Here is a 27,020-nt window from a genome sequence, read left to right on the forward strand (position 1 = left end):
AGAAACTCGGAGACCCATTTTTATTTTGGTACCTCTTCCGACCAAATTTGCTTACCGAAGAATTCACGAAATTTCATTTTAACCCAAAGTCAAGGGATTTTTTTACATTTTTTTTCATGTTCTACAAATCTTCTTATATTGCGAAATAATAGTACTTTGCACCAATTTATGCAACGAAAATATAGAAATTTTAGTACTTTTTACATATTTTTTCCAATATTCAAAATTATAGTATTTTGGGCGTACTATACCTGTTTTATATCGTACATAGTACGCGGACCAAAATTATAGTACAAATACTATAATTATAGTACGGTTGGCAACACTGCATTGATAAGAGTTATAATCTGATAATACTGAATTGGGGACAAGGGAGAGCAGTGTTGCCATATTCACCGAAGTATAGTACGCTGACAAAAAAAATATAGTATTTCGGCAAAAGATATATATAGTACTCTTTGAAAGACGAAATACTTTTCTCCATTGTCATAAAATTCCACCGAAAATGAGAGATGAGAGCTTTTTTTAAGCTCGTCCGTCCAAAATTCTTAGCGGGCAAAATCGAATATTTTCATTTAAAATAGTTTTTGCTACCCCTATTGCTAACTTTTTTTTCCAAAGTTTCAAAATTATAGTGTTTTTAGACTTTTATAACGAAACGAAACAGGTCCTGTTAATATTAAATTAATAGAACTGGAATTAGTACGATTACATTGTATTTTATTCATATTAATTTTACAATGCATTTCCATCATGAATTGATAGTTAACACCATGAAATAATTAATAATCAACTTAATGTTTTACTGCTAAAGAAGTTTTTTTTTTATCTCACATAACTATTCGCGTACCTATTTTTAATGCTTCATTTTAGAAATTCATTAATATTAACCATAAAAACATTACGTAAAAAAAAAGATGGCTACCTCTTCTACCAGATGTTGAGTTAATAGCAAAATAGTTAACCAGCTTTGGAAACTAACTTGAGTAATTTTATAAAGTTTTTCCACCACAAAATATTATGTATCTACCAAGTCAACAAGTTTGAAGGAAGTATTTTGGCGGAATGCTACATATTTGTTCCCCAACGTTTCTATGTATTGTGAAAATAAATATTTATTCAAATTCTGGCGTAGAAAACATGACGTCCCGGATTTGTCTCAAAAATAATCGACAACCCTACTCGGTAGCATTCTCTCGGTGCATAATCAGTCACGTGACGTCTTACTTGTATAGTTTATAGTTTTATGACTATGAATACCATTTCAAGCATTATTCATTATATCGACTTAATTGTCTTTTGTTTATTTTTGATTATTCCTTGTTCCTCCGAAGATGATTTGCTGTCGTAAAATACTTTTAATGACTTCTATCAGATCATAATTATTAGTATTATTACCGTATTGTTATTTGATGTATACCGACAATTATTGAGGCTTTGAAGATTATGTGAGTATAAAATGACATAATCTATTTTAATATAACGGTAAAAATTATATAGTTTTCATGAAAATATCATGCGTAGAATAAGAACAATAATTATTATTACACATATTTTGGCTTGCATCTGGGCTAGAATAAATTTGTGTGGCACCCGGCATGGTAGGTAATTTACATGTTTGATGTGAGCATATTGAAACTAATCCCGATGACTTTGCTGAAGTTTTTTTTTAATTTCGTTTGTTTCGTATCAACAAAACCGTGACACTTCCTTGTAACACCTCTGTATGGCACCGCCGCGGTATGATTATTCGAGTTAGGTCCTGCCAATGGACGTATATAATTACAGGCCATATATTATATTGGAGAAATTTAATAACAACCATGACATTATAAAGTAAAAATAATGTATTGATATGTAGTCGCTCCATTCGAAATTTGAATAATCCAACTTTACAATCATTAAACAAGTTATGAGTCTATTGGATTTATCTTTTTATCCGACCACGAATAGTGCAACATACAGCAACCATAAAGCAAACAACGAAATAATTGGTATAAAAATAATATTGTTTCCGTGAAACAGCTGATACTAACTCACATCGAAAGAGGCTATACTAGGGTGACCAAGAAAAAAGAACAAATACGCCATAGACAATGAATTTGAAGCGGGATTTGCTTTATGACTTAATGACGGACAGGCCATAAAACCCAAGCAATATAAAGCTTCCGGAATGTTCACAAATATTGCGTTTTGTTTACGTACATAACGAACTTAAATGTATGTTATAATACACATTAATGAATATAATGTATTCTTTAACACGTGTTTAAGTTTCACCCATATTTTTCCACAGTCAAGAATTAAATTTCCTTGAAAGAATTGTATTCCTCGAGATAGAACATCTTAGACGGTTAATACTAGGGTAGAGTTTTTAGAATAAAACAAAATACAACCTATATATTTTTATGTAAGTAAATTTCAGTGTCAGATTTACCATAGGGTTAAAAGGGTTATTGCGCAGAGCCCTTTAAATTGATAGAGGCCCCGGAGCCCTAAAAGTAAATTGAAAAAATCCGTAAAGAAACTTTGAGCATCATTTTTATAAAAATACGTTTCACAATTTACCCTTTTTGGGAAACACAAAAAAGAAAAAAAAAGGAGAGAAAAGGGGGAAAAAAGAAAATTCTTAACAAAACACATGGCTGTGGAATAGCTATATGATTTGCATGAACTTTACATTCGTATTTAACGTACAAATTAACAAGTTTCAAAGCAGTCACTCTTGCCGCACAGTCTGGCGAATTGCTGCGGATATAAACATCTATTTCGCCGGTAGACTCCAACACCAATTTTAACGAGTTAAACTCAAATGATAAATCGAAAAGTAAAATATGTACTCAAATAAAGGACACGGTCGGGAGAGAAAAGAGGACGTGTGGTAACCCTAGCTTTACCCTTTCACATCTAAATATAAATTTATCGGACATGATACTCGATCCACTTATCTGCGTGTCCTCCATTTGCAATAATTACTGTCAGTTAAATAAACGCTGTCTTGTTTCTAGGTTCTGGTTTCTCCTACATCCATCCACTCAACTCTAATGAAAATGTGCCACTCTCTGGGTCACAATTAGGGAATCCAATCCCGAGCCAAAATTCTGATCCCGGGATTTCGGGATTACAATTTGACAATCCCGGGATTGGCATTTTTTCCATTGTTAATATAAAATTTTTATATTTACAAATAACATTGATAAAATCGGTCAAAAATAAATCAAGTATAATTTATACTATTTAAGGCATTTATTGTTAATATTGTATACGTTCAATCTTGGAAATAGACAAGTTTAACGGAGTTAATAATATTGTAATTTAAATAATAATGTGAATTTAATAGGAGATTGCTGTTTCTGATAGTAAAGACTCAATGAATGTATTAGCGAGATTTAAAATAGTAAAGCAAATAATCATGGCGTACTTATGGCCTTTCCGATTCATAAATCTAATTAGTCAGACAAAAATGAAACTGCCGTAAAACGTATGATATCATGGTGGAATTACTTTGTTAAAAGTGCGAACCGTTGTTTTTTTCCAATCTTTCCATTTTTAATAATTTATATGAAAAAATAATAATTTATATGAAAAAATAAAATGAATTGGCAACCTACACATGGGTATAAATCAAATTTCATTCAAACTCAGTTTATTTATAATGTAGTTATTTTTTATTAAAAGTATTTTTTCTGTTATATTTTCGCTTTTATTTTATTTTCCATAAAAATTGATAAAAAAATGAATCCCGAAATCTCGGGATTATGTTAATCAATCCCGGGATTCATAGGTATCGAAAATAGCTCGGGATCCCGGGATTGGAATCCCTAGTCACAATGGATGCCTATAGGGAATAAACGGAACCGACACGATTCCTCCATTTCCCCGATTACTCGACTCTATCACAAACACTCGCAACTATGGCACAACAGAAATGGCCAACACTTGTAATTGACTTTCGTTTAGAAACTTCTGAATTATTATTGGCGCTCGATTGTTTGGTCACAGTTTTCCGGAAACGGAGGTTTACGAAAGTTATTTTATTATTAGAACACTGATTTAAAAAATATAGGTTAGGCACGTAAAGTTAAAATGAATTCCTATTATTCCACGTTGCTTGTACAAGTTGTACATATTATTACATTGAGGTTGATAAGCCAAAAAGGTGTTTGATTATTTAGAATATTGTCATAATATTATTAAGTATTTCAAAACGATGTCAGTATGAGTTGTTCCGAGCTAAAGTTACAAATTTTGGTAGGGTAGTTAAATAAATCAGTGAAAGTCAAAATAGTCAATAAATTTCAAATTTTCTTTTTCAAATTGCTCTCCTGCAAAGTTGCGAACTATCACCAATGCCTCACTCCCTTTAACTTAGCACCGTTGGTTTACATTATTTGTGTTTCGTTTAAATAAAGTAGGTATTTATTATATAAAATCAAATAAATGGAATGTATTGAATAGGAAGAAGGTACATTAATCGATACAATTTAAATGATTTATTATATTATGTAGATATTACACTTGACATAGGGTACGTACAGTCAGGGGCGCGCCAAGCGGAGGTGTTAGGGCTACGAAACACTCGGGTGGCATGATTGAGGGGGCGGCGAAAGTAAGAAAATCATGTTTAATGATATTATTGCAGCAAAACATGTTATTCAATTACATAAAATGAACTTTATGATAAAAAAAAATGGCCTGCGATGCAATTTTCTTCCATGTCATTAAATATTATTTTATAAACTGTGCGTCCGTGGTACATCGATACATACCTATTCATACAATCACTGCAGATCTTTTAATTAATATTTAATTAGTACACTTATATATCATGTTAGTTATATATAATGGCCAGGTAATGCTTTGTGTATATTTTGTATATTTTGATGACAATACAATAATTCTTTCAACTTTTATTTGATTTCTGTCATATTTCCATTATTGATGGAAGTTACTGTTTGTAAAACAACATTTTTTATTATTTTTATTTTTATTTTTTATTGTTCAACCGACAGCACAAATCATACAATATTATTAAGAATGCTTTCGAGCAACTTCTTTTGAATGAAGCAAGATAACAAAACAGTCCCACTACATCAGTATGGTGACTCAATATCCTACAGAGTCAATCCACCGGACAATGATACCCAAGCCAAGATTGGTTTTGTATGTGTTTCTATAGCGTTTAAGTATTATTTTATTACGGCTTTTTTGGGTTTGAAATTTTTGAAAAAATAATATTCTATGCTTTGTCAGCATTGCTTGCAATTTAAAAAAATTTGGTGTGTTTGGCATTCAATACTATTTCTATCAATAATAAAATAACAACACTACTGCTATTATTATTATTATTATTATTATAAACGTGTTATGACACCGGGTGTTACATTAGTATGACATTGCAGTTACGCATGGTTCTGTACCGCTATGCGCCTCCATATTATTAATATCAACACTGAACAATGAATGCCACGCGTCAGTGTTACCCAAACTGTGGTACGCGAACCCAGGTAATATGTGAAAGTTTTGAAGGGGTGTGTGTAGTATTGTAACTACTGTACATTATGTACTTAATAATGATCGAGGCTTCCTATGACAGAGATTCTTAGAGGTGGAGTCTGGCAGAGGCTACCTCACGCTATATCGTAATATCAGAATAAGAAGATGGATGCCAAAAGTTGGGATATGCCGGTAAAATCTGTGGCTCTGATGCGTATACTAATTGAGTCGATACTCGCGGTGTAGGTACACGCGCAGGTAGTGCCACTATCGGCATTGGATTGAAACAAATCTGACAGTTGTCATATTATCAAACCAGTAACCAAATAAAACAATAAAAACAGCTAATTTTTAAATTATTTTTATTACCGATTATCTACGTAAACATGACATAATAGAACTATTAAATATGTCTTAATATACTATTCAAACTGTTGATACTTCATTGACATATTATTTGTGTCCACAGACACTATTTTAATTGCCATGCCAATGAAAAATAATATATAAATGATGAAGATACTGTAGGAATAAAACATAGCAACAATTAAAATATTTAATGTATATAATTAATAATTGTACCGGTTTCGTCCGCCTCAGGGGGACAGGGAAGGAGGCAGACGAAACCGGTCCGATTATTGAATAAAAAAGTGGATTCAGTACAAAAAAATGTGTTTTATTAAAATTATGAAAACAATGAATTCCTCCATAAATTGACAGTTAACACAATTAAAGAAATGTATATAATTATTAATTATTTCTTTATATGCATTCAATTCATATTGTGCAGTTTTGAAAATTTTTCTGTTTTATGTCAATTAAAAAAATGTTTGAATAAATAACTATTGGGTAATTTGATCTATGAATGACTTTAGTTAAATTTATGTAACTTGCACATTCTATGCTTCTGTGCCTATATCTCTATCAGCATGATGCATGTTTGGGAAACATTGTCGTATGTGAACTTGGAACACTTTCAATCGGAAGGCCGCGATTCTTGTTTCGATTGCGTAATTATTTGTTGCTTCGCGCATAATGCCTGATGATTTTTAGCCCATGGCCAAACACCATGTACCTACATAATTAAAACATCATTCCTACTTACATACCAAACGGTTTGTTTACCATTTTTTTAATCCTAAAAGTCAAGGACATGTTTTTATACACGATATAGCGGATAGAGGATTATAAGTAACTACTTCGGTGTTGCTATTTACCACAAATGTGAAAATATTTGTGTGATTAATAACATATTAAGCCTTGGCCTTTAACTTATACAGATAATCGTAATTTCTTTGAATACGAATAATTGATTAATAAACAACGGAATATCCCTGTGGTGCATGGCAACACAGAATAATATTAAAATTATGTCATCAAAATTTATACTTTAACAGACGCATTTTTGCGTAGAAAATATCAATAGTAAAGTGGTTACATTAGAAGAATTGGTCATATTATTTATATCATACATTTTTAAACATTTAAACAATTGTGACAATTATTTGACCGGACATCTGCGGATATGTTACATAGTAGAATAAGTTAGTAGTAATATGGGTAGAGTTCATGATGTAACTACATTAATTTGTATTAATGGTTCCATGAATAAACAGAACACGAAGAAACAGAACGGTGACAAAACAGAACATGAAAAAACAGAACACCGATAAATATAATTATGACCTTTCAGGAAAAATATAACATTTAATGTATTTTTAATAACACAGGTTTCAATACGCAGTAAAAAATCTAATTACATAATTTCTGCATTTATAATCGCTGTAAAGCCTCAAATAAACGGGACTCAACTCGGTGTTGCCGGCAAGCTAGGTATATAATATCATCTTAATCAATCTAATATGTTCAAAATGCTTGGGTGACTAAGTACAACGAAATAATGACTATAATAATTCTGTGGTATTTAATATAATATAATAAATCTCTTATTTTATCGAGGATCTTTTTATTCTTAAGATGCTTCGTCTATTAGTAATTCAATGCCCCAAAAACTTAATATTTGATAAAAACGCTAATTACAAATTTTGGTTTATTTAATAGTCATAACAACAGTATAATATATAAATAGGGGCGGATTTAACAAGAGCCCCCAACTCGTAGCACCAAGTTGCACATGCTTTTGTCTATACAGGTTAATTGGGTTGATCTCGATTCCTCCGTAGAGTCATGATCGAATTCAAATCTTGATATTCAGTATGCGGATACAGAGGACATTGAATGCCGCCGTGAGTAGCTGAGCCAGTTCAACACTTTTATTTTCTCTTTAAATTATTTATTTAAGCACCACGGTGCATCAGTCACGTGATTCACGTGCGGCTACGTATCGGGATAGCAGAGTGTGAAATGGGGAACTAAAACTAGACTGCAATTTATTTTATTTACAAAACATTTGCCAGTTCTGAGAATATTATTTTGTTTATAGTTAGAATTAATTCAATATATCGTCACCTCAATACTACAACTAGATAACTCTGATTTGGTCATTGTTGGGAAAATGAAATTGAAACTTTACTTGATCAACATAAATCTAGGCTATAATTATTCTTTAAAATAAAAATGGAAAATTGTACTTGTCTAATTGGGAACAATTAAATAATGTTCAATTGTATGAAAAAATATTGTAGATATATTTTATTATTTTATTTATTTAATGCATTATTTATAGTTTTAAAGTTATCTACTATTTTCAAACACAAAATTACGGAATACAGTTCCCATTAACTTCTTACTTACCTAGATTAATCATTTTGTGAAGAAGGAAATGTTGGTACGAGAGATGGTTTCTAATCCTGGCGTCCTAAAGAATTAAAATTTATATGCGTCTGTTAATTACCTCCATGGTCGCAGCCATGACCTATTCTGGGTCAGAACTGTTTCCTTGAGTCAAGCCTATCACTCCTATCAGGCACCATTAGCGATGGGTGCAAGATTAGTAAATGCGCTCCCTAAAGACAGACATTTTCAATACTTTGCATTTTGTTTTTGAAATTGAAATTGTTAATTTTTTTTAAAATTATTATTATTCTTCTCCTTCTTCTTCTCTCTTGTGAGAGTAATATTTGTTATAATGTAAATGTAATGTCGTGAACGTCCTGAATTTTGATTTGTTATGTCCACAATATGTTGTTTTCTTAAATAAATAAAGAATCATATTATTCAATAGCTATCTCGAAAACAGTTAAAATCAAGTTATCTAGTTGTACTATTGAGGTGACGACATCGACAACGTTATGTAATAAAAGTATACCAACTTTACTATAGTACTGTAGTTCTAACTATTTGGTTTAACAATATTTTGGCCCTACACAGTACAATGTTCACTATACGGAATTAATGGGATCAGGAACTAATTCATAATTATCTGTCTAAGTCGTTTTGGTTTTATTGTGATACATACAGCTTCTGTTTGACCCAATTTAAAACTTTACTCATCTAACCTCAATATAAACACATCGGCGATGACGTGAGCTTCATTAAGTATTTTAAATTTCAAGACTGTATTGCTTCATTAGTTATCTAGTTTAACCATTGATCCATGAAGGTCATCCCAAGCCCCATATAAGATAGAAATTGAAACGTGCTGTGTCTCTAGACACTAGACAGCCATAATGGAAGAAATTTCATTGTTCGTAACATAAGTACACTTCATTTTGTCAGCATCTAGTCAGAGCCGGATTTACTATAGAATTAAACGGGCTATTTCCCAGGAGCTCCGAATTAGTAGGGGCCCTGGAGCCTGAATCTGATAAAATCTCGAGTCAGAGAGCACTTAAGAAAGTACTTATTATGATTTAATATTATTGAAATCAATTGCAGCTGAATATACATCATCGAAAAAGTATTTAAATGTAATGCACAAATGACGTATCAAGCGCTGCCTCGTCAATAAATATATCGGAAAACACAATTGAGGGCGAATCAAATATATGATTGAGGAGGGAACGTGTTGCATTTCAGTTTTTATTTTTGCAGCTTGTGCATGGATAATAAATACAATAGTTTAGCTGCATGCATCAATGGTACAATTTTATCATTATATAATAATATAGAATAAGTTGGATTTTTGGAGCTCCATTATTCTTTCAAGGCTTTCATGTCCTCTGCGAAGAGTTTGCCTGAAAAACTATACAATACTTAGACTATAGATACATCTAGACGCCACCCGTTGCATTGCTAAATGAAGCCGCGGTGCCTTTCGTTTGGTTTGTGAGCGAGCGAACGCATTCGTCTACAAATGTTCGAGACCATAGACCATTTCGCTAGTGCTCGCCCAAAGCACTCGCACTAGACGCTCAGAATTAAAATATAATTTTCTATTTTTTTACGTTATATAGTATTTTTAAGCGGTCAAAATGCAACCATTAGATAAAGATATCCATAATTTAAGTAATTTTAAAGAAACACTAGGTCGCTGATATTAAAATATATAATAAAATACAAATAAATTATCACGAACATGTATCAACTTACTTATGAAACGTAATACCATCTTCTTGCTTATCAGTACGGCTACCACATTTTAAGACAACACACAGAACCATCTTTTCTACTTAATTAACCAAAAATATTTACCACTGACTTTATGTTTCGCCCCGATTTGATGGCGATACTTTTGGAAACTGGCTTGTAGCTAGTAGACCTTTTATCTTACTCTTGCGCGTGTCGCAGAGATTGTAAGGGTGCCGAATACTTTCTCACTCGCACTCATGCATCGTTTTTGTTCAGGACTTGATACAATATTATTTTACAGGTAGACAGAGCCTCACAAGTATTGTTTTTCCAGTATTCGATGCATGGCAGAGTTCTCTCGCGAATATCATCTGTAAGAGATCTTGGCATTACGTTTGACAGTAATCTGACGTTTAGTGGTCATATGGATACCATTTTGTAAAAAAGGCGCTAAAAATGTTCGGCCTTTTCTTGCGTACTTCCCGGGTCTTTTCGAATGTTACGGTACTAAAAAATCTATATAACTCTTTAGTTAGAAGCAGACTTGAGATTGTTGATCTATTGTTTGGGCCCCGCATCAGTTGAAGTACGGCCTTATAGTGGAGAGTTAGTATCCATAAGACATTTTTGAGACTCCTTTACTTTCGGCTGTATGAATATTATCCGACTGATGTTCTTAGGTATGCTTACACACTGTAGCAAAGTTTAGAAGGGATCTTGATTTAGCTACATATTTTTCCTAACTAATACGCGGCGTAGATGGAAACTCTTCCATTCTTGATGATATTGGCTTGTATGTCTGATAAGTATTTTAGGCATCGAGGACATCCGATGTTTGTTCTCCCAATGTGCAGATCTATCCTGCCATTAGTAATGCCAATTAGGAGGGCAATAACTATGTACATATAATCAAATCGCTTCGGATATTGATATATTCCACTTACACGAGGGTAAATTTAGGTGGACGTTGTTTTATAGTTTTTTAAGACAGAGTATATTAACCTAATTCACTTTGTGTCCTTCCAAGTACTTTCATTCTTCTTATTTCATTTCTTATTTTATTATTGTATTATTTACTTACTAACCACGATGGCAGCGCGGCTTAAGCGTCGGCCTACAGTGTCGAGGGTACCAGGTTCGAATTCTGGGTCTGGCAATATACATATTGTTTTTAAAATTGTGTTTGAGTCAGAGTATGAACCTAATTGGTTGCACAAGTGGCTAACATCCATTTCTCGTAAAAGAAGAAATTTGTTAATACAAACCTCCATTCTGTGGATACCCATATGATCTTATTAAGATCAGAAATGGTTTAAAAAATATTTACTCATATTACCCTGTATTTTTATTTAAAAAAAATGTTAACACTTAGGTACTTTGTGCCATGTCGTGAACGCTTTGAATTTATAATTGTGTCATGTTATATATAAAATAAAAATATTTAAATAAATTTCAATTTGATGAAGAGTCTTCGCCTGACGTTCAGTTCCTGCGCCTTCATGACCAGTGATCACACTGAATTAGTTTATTTTAAAGTAAATATTTGGTTTATTAGAGAGATCAACGCCGCATAGGAAAAAAAACATTCATTACAGTGGCCGAAATGAACAGTATTGACACTGCAAATAATGAAATCGTTCGGAAAATTTGCGGCTAATAATTTCAGGCGAGAAAAATAAATTTATCCAAGTTACTTTTGATTCGATGAGTAAATATCTGCGCTGGACAAATATTTGGATATTCGATTACGATCCTTTATCAAATTGTCAACCCACGTGCTATGCGAAATTACTTATTGTACGAATACTATTTAGAATTTAGATGTACAGAAAGATCACGAAATAATTTTTTATATAACCCTCTCTCGGGTCTAGGACGATTCGGCGCCAGGACAATTGGGTGATACACAATCGAATGAAATTGGAAAATAAATAGACATTCGTGAATTATTTTAAATACTTTTAAAATATATAATATGTAATACGTATATTATTATTTAATACGTACTTGGTGAGAACTTAAATATGCACAAGTGAGTTCCAATGAGAAGAAAGTTTTTTTATTTTTATATAAAGCGTCTGGCGTAATAATTCTTAATCCACGATAAAACATAGTATGTTAAAAGCAATATAGTAGATAGAAACTTATTAAACTTCCTCGTTTACTTTCTGTATCAAATCGTAATGACGTATTTCATTAATGAACGTTATTTCATTCGAAAGCGCGGGCGCCCACTTGAAATGTCGTCAAATTGTCTCAGTGCCAAAATATAAATGTAGCTTCTTTGTTTTAATGAAACATGATCGCTTTTAATATTCAATAGAAAGTATAAAATCTTTGTTTCTTTGGTAGAATATGATTATTACTCGTCTACTTTCTGTATAAAAACGTAACGGACGTATATTTATTTAATTCGATAGTGCGGCGCCCAATCGTTCTGGCGCCCAGTTGTCTTATTCCACTTATTATATGAGCAAGTATTGATGGACGCTTTATATGAATATGTATAGCTATTCAGTCAAACTCTGGGGTCCATGCTATGTATATAAAAATCCATGTATATCGAGAAATAACAACACGCTATTTTGACATCGCCACAAGATTCAAGATCGATCAAGATAATATTATATAGGATTAGTTAAATATTATTTAAAAAAAACATAGTTTAAAAAAATGTCCACTAATATCAATCATTTTGTCCCACCGTGCTGCCATCGATCGACCAGTGACGTTCCGGCAAGTTAATGAATTGGGTCGATCGTAAAGTTGTTTTCTTTGTACAGTAATTAACGTATCACAAAGGTTTAACTTTGTAATTATATGCCATCAATGTGTGCAATGACAGCTTTGTTTGTGTCGCAGAATATTTGCTAAACGACAATGTTACTGTAAATATTTTGGATCGGTAATTGAATCACAAACATCCCTTGTTAATGTCAATTTGAAACAAATTATAAAGACAGTTAAATAAAAATTTTACTTTATTTATAGTAAGCAATTTTCATTTTTTTAGAAATGAAAATTATTGTATTCTATAATCATTGTACGGTATGCAACACATACAGATGCAACCTACATTTGTATGAAATTGAAGTACAAAAAGGCTTCTGGTTTACTGATGAAATGATTTTGCATTGGAGTACTGCAATAACATCACACTATAATTTCAAATTAGAGCACTTAAATACTCGTAATTACATCTATAATTATATGCATCGCCCCCACAGGGGGGGGTAGGTTTACAGGTTCTCGACGTTGCAGGTTGAGCAGTTACGTGAAATAAATACAACACAAATTTGCTCTGATAGTAAAAAAAGGCGCTAGTATATTGGCAAAATATTAACATTTTAAAATGTAGTGTATGATTCACGTGTAGAATTTTATGTCATAATTATTTTTAATGTCTCATGACTAATAAAAAAGCATTTTATTCAATATGGCGAATACAAAAAAAAAACTAAAAATATTCTTCATTTTACCTCGTGGAACCGTGGGGTTCCGCGGAATACCATTTTGGGAACACTATTGTAGAACGTCACACTGCCGTCACTGCCATTAACCTTAGAGATAGGTAGGAAGCCCGCTAAGCATCCTGTCCTAGGTGGTCGCTTAAGGATGTGGGGGCCATGGTTATATGCATTCAATACTCCAATTCGTAGGATTGGATAGTGTATAATTAAGGCTATACCTCAGTTGAGGCATGGCATAAAAAGATCCTGGCTAGGCGATGCGCGGATTGCGGGTCGCGGGTGCAAATGACGCATGCCGAACGAAATATAATTTGTCATATAAATCCAACATGCGTTCATTTAATGTTATATTTATTGTTCTATTCGTAACAATAATAATATATTCATTGACATGTTTTCTTTTTCAAGTAAATGGGTAACGTTTTCAGTCATCTTTACACGATTTAAGAATTAATACCCCCGTCGCCATCACGAAACAAATTTACGTATTCACACCTCGACGTTCGCTCTACGAATGCCAGCGAGTCCAAAATTTCGTCGCGCCTATAGTTGAAAATTATTTGCCGTTTCACTTCTGTATCGTCTTAAGTAAAGCAACAAAATACTTCAAACCAGAATGCGAGTTTTCCATTTTGTTTTGAAGCTGCCACGTACATTCCCACATATAGTGCAGGATCCCATAGACTTTTCGTATACATAATATGCGGAACGCATTCTGACAATTGGAATAGGTTCTAAGGGTCACAAAGATATATAAAGTCGATGTTGCCAGGCGATATTAGTGGTCAATTTTTTTATTGAGGTTTTAATTTTTTTTCTTATAACCCACGAAAAATTGTTCTGAATTCTTCAATAAAACCAAGACCGAATCAGGGATTTTTGGCAGTTAAACCATGCAAATGTCGTACATTATCATGTAGTTATAAGAAATCGGCATTGACATGTATATCATTGTGCAAATGTGTAAGTAGTGTTTGTAAAAACTGTGATTTTGATACCTAAAGCAGTTTGAACACTTCACTTGTTGTTTCTTTATTTTAATAAATGTGTACTTTGTGGTTAGTGGTTATCGTTATTTCATTTATTCACCTACCTATATATGCAACCTACACTGTTCCTGGATTAACCATAATACTAAAACTAATGTCATATGCATAGGTATAGTAAAAAAACCAATTTGGGCGAATCTATACAAAAATGCTTCTAAATACAATAATTTAAGCCAAGGAGGATCCTGAGAATCGATAGTTTTGAACACATTGCACTACCCGCTATTTTTATTTTATCAAACGGGACGAACCGTTCTACGACCATGCCGATGGCATGGTACAATTATTACATTTTCAATCAATCCCTGATTCGGTCTTGGTTTTATTGAAGAATTCAGAACAATTTTTGGTGGGTTATAAGAAAAAAATTAAAACCTGAATAAAAAAAAATTGACCACTAATATCGCCTGGCAACATCGACTTTATATATCTTTGTGAACCCTAGAACCTATTCCAATTGTCAGAATGCGTTCCGCATATTATGTATACGAAAACTCTATGGGATCCTGCACTAATAGGTTCGATTTGAATATCGAACAGCATTCAAAATTCATGGTATGAAATGCGTACTTATAACATTATTTGTTTATATTGTATTTTACCACTGAGCTTGTTTCATAAACATTATGACTTAATGTGATAGAATAGATTACAATTAATATACTGTTTTATTCGAATAATTATTCATGTAATATGTATAACTGTGCAACTTTCGTCTTCTATATACCTATTAATGATTTTCCCGCATTGTGACCGGAAATAGGTGCGCGCTCATTCGATTCGAACGTACGCCACACTTCAGAGCGTTCAGAAATTAGGTTTTGCATACTATGTATATCTAAACAAATAATACGATTAAATTCTGTAAAAAATATGTGGCAACATTTTCTTTCTTCAGCTTTTTCCTAGCTGCTAAGTGTTGCGATCTTCATCCTTTCGCAAGCTGGACTAGACTTAATCATTTCTCATTGAACACCGACCGCTGGCTGAACAGCTTCGATTAATGTTTTATTTTTGTACTTTATTTTGACCATTGTTCTGGGGATCTTCCTCTGGGCCTCGTCTTCATAGCCTCTTCAAAAATACTACTTTAAGAGGTAACAGAGTGGCTGAAAGTGATATAAAAACTGTTGTTTAATCCGCTTAAAAATAAAAAAAAATATCTTTTTAATTAAAATAATTACAAGATAAAAAGAACTTTTTATATACAACGTTTATAAATTCTGTTGAACCATATAAACTTGACTTGACTAGCTTAAACGATCAAAAAAATTTGTACTTGACATGTCATATTGATTGACATAGTAACGTACGTATATATTAATAATTTAGTTGCTAGGACACCAGACCCCTAGCAACCATAATGGTGTCGAATTAACTTTTCATACAAAACGGAATAAACTAAAATGAATCCAATTCTACTTAAAGATGGCTAAAAGTTAAAAAAAAAATGCATTGGCATCGTGATCTGATATATTCTAAAAGTTTCAAATGTCCAGCTAGTCGGGAAGTTAGTTAAAAATCGATTGCAAGATTTGTACCGGACAAATAAGAATACGCGCAAAGAAAACGTTGTAAAATAAAAATTAAAAAAAAAACTATATAACACGTGTGTTCATTGAAAATCTTTATGAGTAGTTAGGTACCTAAATTGTATTTTATGCATAGTTTATCATTAAAATGTAGTTTGATAAATTCATTCAAAAGTTGAATATGTAGTGTCATATTCTTCTGGCAGTGCAAGCGACTCATTAAGGTGTCGGTATCATTACTTTTAATCATTGCAGAGTGATTTTGTCGTGGCCGCAATGCCAGAAGAATATTTCATTCCTCTACCATAAACATTTTTGCATGATTCAAGATTTAATTAATTAAGTAAATAAAAACACATCGATTTTTTCCAGATAGTATAAATATTTTTTTTTTGACCATGTCCGACCCTAATAGGATCATATGGGCCTCCACAGAGTAGAGATTTGAATTAACAGATTTTGTTTTTTACGAGAAATGGATGTCAGCCACTTGCTCAACCTATCAGGTCCATACCCTGACTCACACACAAATTGAAAAACAACATGTGTATTTTCCGGACCCAGGATTCGAACCTGGGACCCACTGGGGGTGTAAATAAAAAAAATGCGTATGTATGACTTGAAATCATTTTTATTTATATCGATTTTAACGTTAACATTGTGACCGTATTCAAGCTTGATCCAATAAAAATTAAAAAGAAACACCAATCGGTTTGAGTAAACCAGTGTTTTGGATGGTTTACTGAAATGTCCACTCATATCTATACCCACAGTCGTTTGAATTCCGTTCCCGCAAGGCTAAACGCTGACTGAACCAAAGCGAAAATTTGGGAACTACCAGGGATTGGCCCATGGTCGGAGTCTTGAATTGCTTTCAAATCTCTCGGGACGCTACCAATCGACGGCCAAACTGATATATGAAGTCATAACCAAACAGTGCTATAGTGTCAAATAACGCATTTCACGTGTTTTCGGTCTTCGAAATATTCAACTATCATCAAATTTATTTTGGATCCGCGCATGCGTTTATAAAAATCAACATACTTAGCTCAGATCGACTGAGATACGGGAATACAAAGTAAAAATAGTACCTACTATCATTTCCCTCCATTTTCGAAAGTGAGAAACAAGCTGTCACTTTTATTTTTAGTATGGTTTTTCGTCTGGATTCGGGATGTGGAGGTGAACAAATAACACACCGGAATTGTTTTGGAAACGGCAAGGTATATTTAAGTTAATATTATATAATAGTTACATTTTTAATAATTTATTTTACAGAGGACGAAATGTACGCGTTTGCGATTTGGCTGTTGGCAGCGTTCTGCCCGCCATCTTATGTTTCGCTTTCAACGAAAGCGTTGTCGAAAAACGGCGACGTTGCAATATTTTCAACGGTCATAATTTACGGCATTGCCGGCTCGGCTCTATTATTATTATTTATTTTCGTAATCAGCGCTTTACTATTTGTTGGATTTGATACCGACTCGGGCCTCTCCAAATACACAGAGACATCCCCAAATGGGGACCATACGGGGGTGTAACACTACCAATGAATTTTTAAATCTCCCGATATAAGTCTGAATGGTAATTGAAACAAACATACCTAATTGTTTTAACAATTAATCATTCGCAAACTGAAGTATTTAAATTGTCATAATAATTTATTATATCGTGTAGTCAACAGACCGAATATGGTGGAAAGTTTCTGAATATTTTGCACGTACGAATATTTTTTATATATATTTAATAGTATTGATTTTAACGGCGTAAATTAAATCGCGAACTAAAGCGAACAATTTCCTCGTCTACCGGAACTTTGCTCCGGTTCGCTCATGCACAATTCGACCTCTGTAAACGTACAGTAAAATGTTGAGTTTGAAGAACTAAATCGAATCAGGACTAGGGTAGTATACAATTCCGGATTCCCGCTCTATTTCGAACGGTACATATTGCTTTTCATATTATTTTGATTGTCATTTGGAAAAAATAACGTATTTTTATTTTCCAAAGAATATGGTTATTATTTCAATACACGCCTTTACATAACATTATGGAGATTGCTAAGTGAAAATGTAGTAGGTAATAAATAATATGTTGGCGAAAATAAGTTATTTACGGAGTTAGATTGTTTACAATGTCCTCTTCAGCTTCCCGAAAGTGCACCAGCAAGAATTATTCCGTAACATAATTACACATAATATTGTTTGTTTAGACATTTTTAAATAATATTTGTTGAAACCAGGAAAGGTCTACTTTCAAAATGGTGTCATGTGCTTGAAGTTGCAAATTGTCACTTCGCTATTTTGGATTAGCATTTTGACGAATGATATTGTTTTCTTTTTTATGAAATCGAACTTAAATATTTTTTGTATATGGCAGCAATGAAATATCACCAGGTAAATACTGCATATTATTTCCGTTCATAAAACAGGCTAATTATTGATAATAAATATTGACTTAGACACTTAGAGGTACGGGTGAATTTTTCACGAAATGCAGGCTACGTTAACGTGACAATTTTCATATAAAAAAATCACCAGGTCACTATTAAATTTATATAAATTACAAACACTGAAAAAAATACTCAAATTTTCTTATGTATTCACCAATCCTGGGATCGAGATTCGAATACTATCCAGGATTATAAACCCTTATTGCTACAAACTTCACTAATTCTTGTTTTAATGTTATCTGACCTAAATAAATGTTATTCATGTTGAATATTTCCACTTCTAATCTCATTTTCTTAAGGCCATGCATTAGTTGAGGCACGGTCTAAAAAGATCGTTGCTAGGCGATGTGCGGATTGCGGGTCGCGGGTGAAAATGACGCCTGTCAAACGAAATATTATTTCTCATATAAATCCAACATACGTCCATTTTATGTTCTGTTTATTATTCTATTAGTTTTACTTTTTCTTTTACTTTAGTCATTTACTTATGCCACTAATCTTATATATATATATTATATAATAAGCTTCTCCACAGCAACTCCACAAGAAAAGCAACGGCATGGGAAAACCTGCAGTCGATCCGCCCCCGGGAGGGGATAAGCCAATAGTTCCCGAGGACTGGTACAATACGCAATCCGACCCCTCCTCCGAGGACTCTGACACAGATGCAGTGCTTGACACCACCAAATCCGAAAAGGAAACGGTGAGAACTAGGGCGGAGGCTGCCACAAAGGCGAAAATCCTTGCTCGAAAGGCTGCGGATCTGAAAGCGGAAAAAATCCTAGCGGAAGCTGCCGTGAAAGCCAAAGCATCCGAACGCCAAGCGGCCACAGAAAGAAAAGAGAAGGAAGAGGCGGCAGCCACCAAGGCCAACAAGAAGGTCAAAAAGGTCAGGAAGGAAAGACGTTCCCTGGCTGAGGAAATACCACAGGACTCCGAGGAAACCCCGAGGCCAAACGCCAAGAATCCAAAGAGCGTTGCCCTCCCGGGGATAGGATAGCCGACTCGGATGTTACGGACTCACAAAACGGGGCTACTAAGGTTGCTCAAGCAATCCAAAGAGTGAAAGAATTACTCACCGGCGACGGAAATATCCCCGCATCGACAATTAAGGCGATAACAATGGAACTGGAGGCAGTCGTCGCGGAGACTTGGTCTCTCGCAATCAAGCTTGAATCCAGCAAAGCCATACTGGAAGATCGTGCCTCCTACATAAACGCGGTTGCCGCTGCCACTGGTGACGCAGTCAGTGAAGGAACCAAGTATTCTTGGAGCGACGTCACTCGAAAAGGCGCCAAGCCGGTCAGACAGACTTCTCCGGAATGGCCAATTGTGCCACCAACAACCGCCGCAAGGCCCGGCGTGTTCTTTTTTCCTACACAAGAAGGAATGGAGTCTCCGGCCACTAAAGAAGTCGTCAAGAAAGCCATCGTGCCCGCGGAACTAAAAGTCCAAATAACGGGCTTGAGAATGGTACGTGGAGGTGGGGTAATCATTCACCCCAGAACCGAGGAAGAGGCCAAACGACTGGCCGCCGCTCCTGGTCTAAAGGAGGCCGGTCTCCGGGCTGAAATCGCAGGAAAAAGGCTCCCGCGGATAATTGTATTCAACGTGCCGGTCAAGACGACGGAGGACGACCTTAAGGAAGCCATTAAGGCCAACACTCAAGAGGTCACGGGTCTCCCCTCGGAGGCATACCGCCATGTTAAACTGAGCCACAGGGCAGGCCCCAGAATCGGAAAATGTCACATGGTGATATCAGTCCCGGCAAAGGTGAGGGAAGCGCTCATCAATGACGGGCGCATATATATGGGATGGGAATCCTTCCCAACCAAAGACTTTTGTGGCGTCGTCAAGTGCACAAGGTGTCACTTATACGGCCACATGGCAAAGAATTGTTCGGCGAGAAGCGCCACATGCGGCCATTGCACCGAGGAAGGACACGATAGGGCTGAATGCCCTAATATTAAGGCCCCCGGAAAGTGCCCGGCCTGCGCCAGGCACAAGAAGCCGCATCAACATGCAGCGATCGACCCTGATTGCCCAGCGCACAAGTACGCAATGGCACAGGAGCGGAACCGAACGGATTATTCGACTCAATGATTCGGTTCGGTCAGTTAAATGCGGGCAAAGGGAAGGCTATAACGGCGGAGCTGATCAAGACGGTTCGGGAAATGGACATCGATTTGGTCCTGGTGCAGGAGCCTTACTCCTACGGCCCCAACCTGGGTTTCAGTGGGGGTAGGGTAATGCACCACGGCCTGGGGTCCATGGCCTGCATCTTCGTTGCGAATCCTACCCTAGTGGTGCTACACCTTGCCCACTTGTCGAGCGAACTCTTTGCCGTAGCGGAGGTCTCCGACCGATCGGGGAACTCCATTGTGGTGGTCTCTTCTTACTTTAAATTCAGCGTAAACATCCTGAAATGCGTCGAGCAGCTCGATAAAATTCTGGTTGCATGCCGCGGCAAACAGATTATAGTGGGAGCGGACGTCAACGTTCAATCATGGCTGTGGGCCCCCCGGGGGCCGCGGTCTGGCCGGGACAATCCGGCGCCCCTCGAGGAACTCGTGGCAACTCACGACCTGACGGTGCTGAATAACTCTAATGGTCCAGCCACATTCTCTACCAACAATGGGGAATCTCACATTGATGTCACTTTGATATCCAATGGTTCTGCCGGACGCGTCGTGAACTGGACTGTCCATTTGGAAGCGTCAGCAAGCGACCACCGTCTGATCACGTTCGCCTACAGGACCGAGAGGGGCCACGCGTCTCTCGCTCCACTTGTGAGCGAGTCACTGCCGAGGCGTTTCAGGACCAAGGGAACCGACTGGGTACGTTTTGACCGCGAGTTTGCTGAGGGTCTGGACAGGATGGCCTCGCGCCCTCCGCCAAAGGACATGCACGCTGCGGCTGAGGACCTCACGAATCTCATTATTGAAAAAGCGGAGGGCACTATCGGAAGGACGACCCCGAGACCGCCGAACCTCGCACCCTGGTGGAAGCCGAGACTGACAAGACTGAGAGACACGATGAGGAGGGCCAGAAGGGCCTTACAAGCAGCGCGAAAATCGCTGGAGGGGCCGCTGCACGCGGACCATCCGCTTGCGGTCACCTACAGGACCACTAGACTCAAGTTCAAAAAGGCAATCAGTAAGGCTAAGAAGGTGCACTGGAGAGAGTTCGTCACTGAAATGGGTGGCAATGATCCGTGGGGCCCCCCCTTCCGCGTGATGAAGCTTGGCCTACGGCCCGGAAAAGTCATGTCGGCGGTACGGCGCCCCGACGGATCGTTCACCAATAGCTCTGAAGAGTCCGCCACAGTCCTGTTGGATGCTCTTATCCCGCAGGACAACGAGTCGCTCGACATTGACAACGACCGATTTCAGCAGCTTCGCGTCTATGCGCTGCTCCCCTTAAACACTCCGCGATCCGCAGCCACTACCATGTCCGAGCTAGGGATCCTGTTTGCCAGCCTCCCGATTGGCAAAGCCCCCGGGCTTGACTGCATAGATAACGCGCTAGCGAGAAGGGCGTGGTCTCTTGCCTCACACGAGATCACGCAACTCTACAAAGAATGCATGAGTAGTGGCATATTCCCCGACTGCTGGAAAAAGGGTCATCTCACGGTGATCCCCAAAGCCGGCAGTCGCCCTCCTTGTGACCCGAAAGCGTATAGACCGATTACGCTCCTTCCCGTCTTCGGGAAGATATTGGAAAGATTGATAAACAGCAGGATTGAGTCCCACCTGTCGGAAAACTGTCCAATCTCGCAAAGACAATTTGGGTTTAGACCCGGAAAGTCCACCGAGGATGCGATTTGCTTTGTGATCGATTCTGTGGAGAGCTCTGGCAAGGACCTCGTTGCCGGGATTTTTCTCGACATAGCGGGCGCGTTTGATACTGCGTGGTGGCCCTTGGTTCTGGCAAAGCTTAGGCTGAAACAGATCCCCGGGGACCTCTTTGCCTTAGTTCAAAGCTACTTCAGCAATAGGGAGATAACCTACGACTCCGGCCCCAGCCTGATTCACAGGAGGACCACCATGGGGTGTCCTCAGGGCTCCGTCCTGGGACCCCTTCTGTGGAACATTCTGTTTGACGACGTTCTGTCCCTGCCACTGCCTCCGGGCTGCACGCTCGTTGCGTACGCCGACGACTTGCTCCTGCTTGTTGGGGCGACCAGCCGACCGGCACTTGAGCGTGCAGCCACGGACGCCTTGGGCAGAATCCTTAATTGGGGGTTGCTGAACAAGCTGACCTTTGCCCCGAGCAAAACGGAAGCTGTCCTCCTCAGGGGTAGTTCTCGGGTCAACATAACTCGACGGCCGCCCACGGTTCGTTTTGGCCAGACCTCAGTGCGTTTCTCCGAAAGGGTTACGTATCTGGGAGTAATTCTTGATGACAAGCTGTCTTTCGTTCACCACGCCAAGACGGCCGTCTCTAAGGCCAATTCGGCCTATCAGAGAATGGCCCGAATGGCGGGCAGCAATTGGGGACTTAAGCCTAGAGCCCTTAAGGTTGCATACGGCGCAATTTTCATGGGAATTGCCGGTTACGCCTCCAGCATTTGGCATTCTCGAGTAAACTCCTTAACTCTCGTGAGACGCGCACTATTAAGCGGGCAGCGACTTGCGCTGATCTCGCTTACCAAAGCCTACCGCACAACTTCTACTGACGCGCTTGCCGTACTCGCGGGGGTGCTACCCCTCGATCTGCACGTCCAAGTCAGAGGATCGATCACCCTCCTCTTGAGGGGGATCAGCACAATACTCGCCGGTGTCCATCTGACACCACCGCAGAGATCCGAGGACGTTCCTTACAGGAAGACTGTAAGTGACATTGTGTACAAGACCGCATTTGCGGCATGGCAGGCGAGGTGGACCGCCTCCCCCAAGTGGCGGCACACTTACCGTTTTTTTCCAGACGTATTCTGCAGGCACCAAACTAGAAGACTCCAACCTTCGCACTGGATTAGCCAGTTCCTCACCGGCCATGGCAACTTCGCCGCCAGACTCCACGAGTTTGGCTTGATAGTAGATGGGCCGGGTTGTACCTGCGGGCATGACCACCAAGATGTTGAACACATCCTCTGGGATTGCCCGCTTATGGAATTCGAACGAGCGGAGCTGTTTGCCAGGGTCCGTCCTCACACGGGCCCAATTGGTCATGGAGATCTGGTAGCAACCGAGGCCAACTTTGCGGCATTTGAGAAATTTGCAGCGTCGTATGGGGAGCGGGATAGTCCCGACTCTTCTGTAGACTCATCCATTTCAATTCGTGACACTCAGTATGCGGGTACACAAAGCGCTTAACGTCAGCGGACAGCAGAGCCAGTCCAAAAACAAACATTTTCTTTCTTAACTTTCTTCTTTCAGCACTACGGTGCATGGTTGCAGCATCAGTCCCGTGCGGCTCCGTCTCGGGACGGAATGAGCACTTAAAATCACTTCTTTCAGACACGTTTAAAGCGTCATAGAAAGCGGCCGTGCATATCCACGGTTGTGCATATATGACGGGTGGTGGTGGGCACTTTAACGTATTCTATTAGTATCAATAATAATATATTCATTGACATGTTTGCTTTTTAAAGTAAATGGGTAAAGTTTTTAGTCATCTTTACACGATTTTAGAATTAATTGGCCCGTCGCCATCACGCAGCAAAGTGACGTGCGTCCGACTCCACGTTTTCTCAATGAATGCGAAGCAAGTACAAATTTTCGTCGCGCGTACAGTTGAACATTATTTGGCGTTTCACTGATGCGTCACCTTAATGGTACTGTGTATTGTTTTTGGTTGAAAAGAAGGGAAACGCAAATATGCCTTAAGCCGGTATTAAACCATCAAAGATATTTGATCAAAATATATTGTGTTGTAGCATTTGTTTTATAAAACACGAGAAACCGAATTAGAATGTGTTTCAAGAGGGTGGGTATATTGGATTATGTTTCCAGTCTTTGATTTCTATTATTGTAATAAGATGGCCATTATTAGATATAGACTCATAGCATTCCGTATTATACAATCAATAATTTAGTTAAACATACATAATTTGAAAACATTTTAGAGAGATAATATACATATATGAAACTAGAAAAAATATTTTTGAAAAAAATACGACGCCCTGCGGGATTCGCGCACATGTGCCCTATATTAGATCCATACTCTGACTCATACACAAATTGAAAAACAATATGTGTGCTTGCCAGACCAAAGATTCGAACCTGAGACCCACGACGTTATAGGCTGACGCTTAGACCTTGTCCAGATGGCGCGATTAGACAGGCGTGCAAAAACTCATGCGCATGTGACCTCATTAAGTCGTCCACATCTAATCACCGCGTGTCACTTCTCGCCCGCAGTCGAGGTACTGGTGAACTCATTAAACCGTCTACATGTACTCGCGGCAAATCGCGGCGAGACACGCGTCATCTGGGAAGCTCTGAGACCGCGCGGCCATCGTATCAATAGTGACCCAGTGCTGCCATGTAAACTTGAATTTGAAACTGAAATTTCAGTAAAAATATTCTGATAATAATATGAATATTATATTGGATTACAGGTCACATTTATGTGATTTTTAGAAGTTACTTATGAGATTATTATAACTTATAACAATATCACCCTTTGGAGGCTACTAATATATTGTTAATCTAATTAAAGTATTACCATTTTTTTTTAATATGAAACAATTATCATTTTCTACTAACAGTTTATATTGCATTCGAAACATAAGCAATAACTAGTATTACTCGTGATTAGGGATTCCAATCCCGGGATCCTGAGCTATTTTCGATACCTATGAATCCCGGGATTGATAAACATAAACCCGAAACTTTCGGGACTTATTTTTTTATCATTTTTTATGGAAAATAAAATAAAAACGAAAATATAACAGAAAAAATACTTCTAATAACAAATAACTACATTAAAAATAAACTGAGTTTGAATAAAAATGAGAAAGATTGGAAAAAACAATGCTTCGCACTATTAAAAAAGTAATTCCACCATGATCTCATACGTTTTACGGCAGTTTCATATTTGGCTGACTAATAAGATTTATGAAGCGGAAAGGCCATAAGTACACCATGATTTACTTTACTATTTTAAATCTCGCTAACCCATTCATTAAGTATTTACTATCAGAAACAGCAATCTCATATTAAATTCACATTATTATTTATATTACAATATTATTTACTCTATTAAACTTATGTATATCCAAGATTGAACGTATACAATATTAACAATAAATGTCTTAAATAGTATAAATTATACTAGATTTATTTTTTATCAATGTTATTTGTAAATATAAAATTTTTATATTAACAATGGAAAAAAATGCCAATCCCGGGATTGTCAAATTGTAATCCCGAAATTCCGGGATCAGAATTTTGGCTCGGATTGGATTTCCTAATCGTGATCTATAATAGGGTGTTATTTTATTTTTCAGACCGAAAGCGAGGCGTCATGCTCGGAGGCAGCCCGGCTAACAGAGGGTGGCGATGCCGGGTCCGATTGTATGGACCCGGACGAGCTCCCGCCCCCGCCAGACGGGGGCTACGGCTGGGTCATCGTCATCGCCTCCTTCATGTGTAACCTGATAGTCGACGGGATAGCCTACACCTTCGGAATATTCCTACCGGAGTTTGTCGCCACCTTCAACGAGGGGAAGGGAACTGTGGCGTGGGTTGGCAGTTTGCTGTCAGGGATGTATTTAGCTGCTGGTGAGTACATAATATTATCGAAGACGTTGGTTTATAAATTCTTAAAATAGGACCTTCTTAGTTCACTCGCCGTAATTCCACGAACTTTTGTGTTTACTCTTTACACTGTTTTTCTACGTGTCTGGAAACTTGTACGTATGCAGTTCGCCGTATCAAACTTGACCGTGAAATGTTGTATCGAAAATATATGGCTGTATATTTAAGACTGTCCAACCTCTGAGTCGTATATTACTGACATAAAATTCATATCTATATAAAACACGGTTCTTGTCGATTTACACTTTGCATGAGCCAGCGGCAAACAAATTTTTAAAATAGCTGATATACTGGATCATTTGTTAAGTTAGGTAGGTTAGCTTGAAAATTCATGAATTTTGCCAAAATCAGCCATGCAAATTCAATTAATGTTAATATTTAATCTGTTGCTTCGCTTGCTTGGCATGCTTCGAGCGTGTATTGGCTGACGTCACAATTACGTCATGTCGTCTGGTGCCACACGAGTCGATAGTTAGGAAATCGCGGTGCAGGCGATATAATATTGATGTGAAAATACGCACCTCTCGATTAGCGGTGAGCTGTTATCTACAGTCATCTATGCTTATGTTCCATAACGATGGCATGACAATCACCAGGCGAAGATTTTAACTTAGAGTTTCAGTTTGGCGAATTTATTAAAAAATCTTCCACGTGGACAATTAATATGGCTATAAACATTTGTATAACAGATTGTAAATTGCTTTCATGACTCCAGACGTTGACGTGTTCGATTGTGAAGCTGTGGTTCTCGGATTTGAATCACAGATCTGGTAAATTCACATGTAGTT

At 37.3% G+C, this 27,020-nt stretch overlaps 1 protein-coding gene across 2 annotated transcripts in view; it reads left to right on the forward strand.

Moving 5' to 3' along the window:
* LOC147075835 (monocarboxylate transporter 14) overlaps positions 1–27,020 on the forward strand; it is a 212,382-nt gene that overhangs the window by 88,633 nt on the left and 96,729 nt on the right. For both annotated transcript variants that reach the window (XM_085942157.1, XM_085942156.1), the window contains exon 2: positions 25,923–26,196. In XM_085942157.1, the coding sequence (XP_085798283.1) occupies positions 25,923–26,196 (274 nt within the window). The remainder of the gene's footprint in view (positions 1–25,922; positions 26,197–27,020) is intronic.

Source organism: Rhyacophila brunnea, unplaced genomic scaffold, assembly GCF_057557595.1.
Source record: "Rhyacophila brunnea isolate RB1 unplaced genomic scaffold, BYU_Rbru_1.0 scaffold_14, whole genome shotgun sequence".
NCBI classification, from domain to species: domain Eukaryota; kingdom Metazoa; phylum Arthropoda; class Insecta; order Trichoptera; family Rhyacophilidae; genus Rhyacophila; species Rhyacophila brunnea.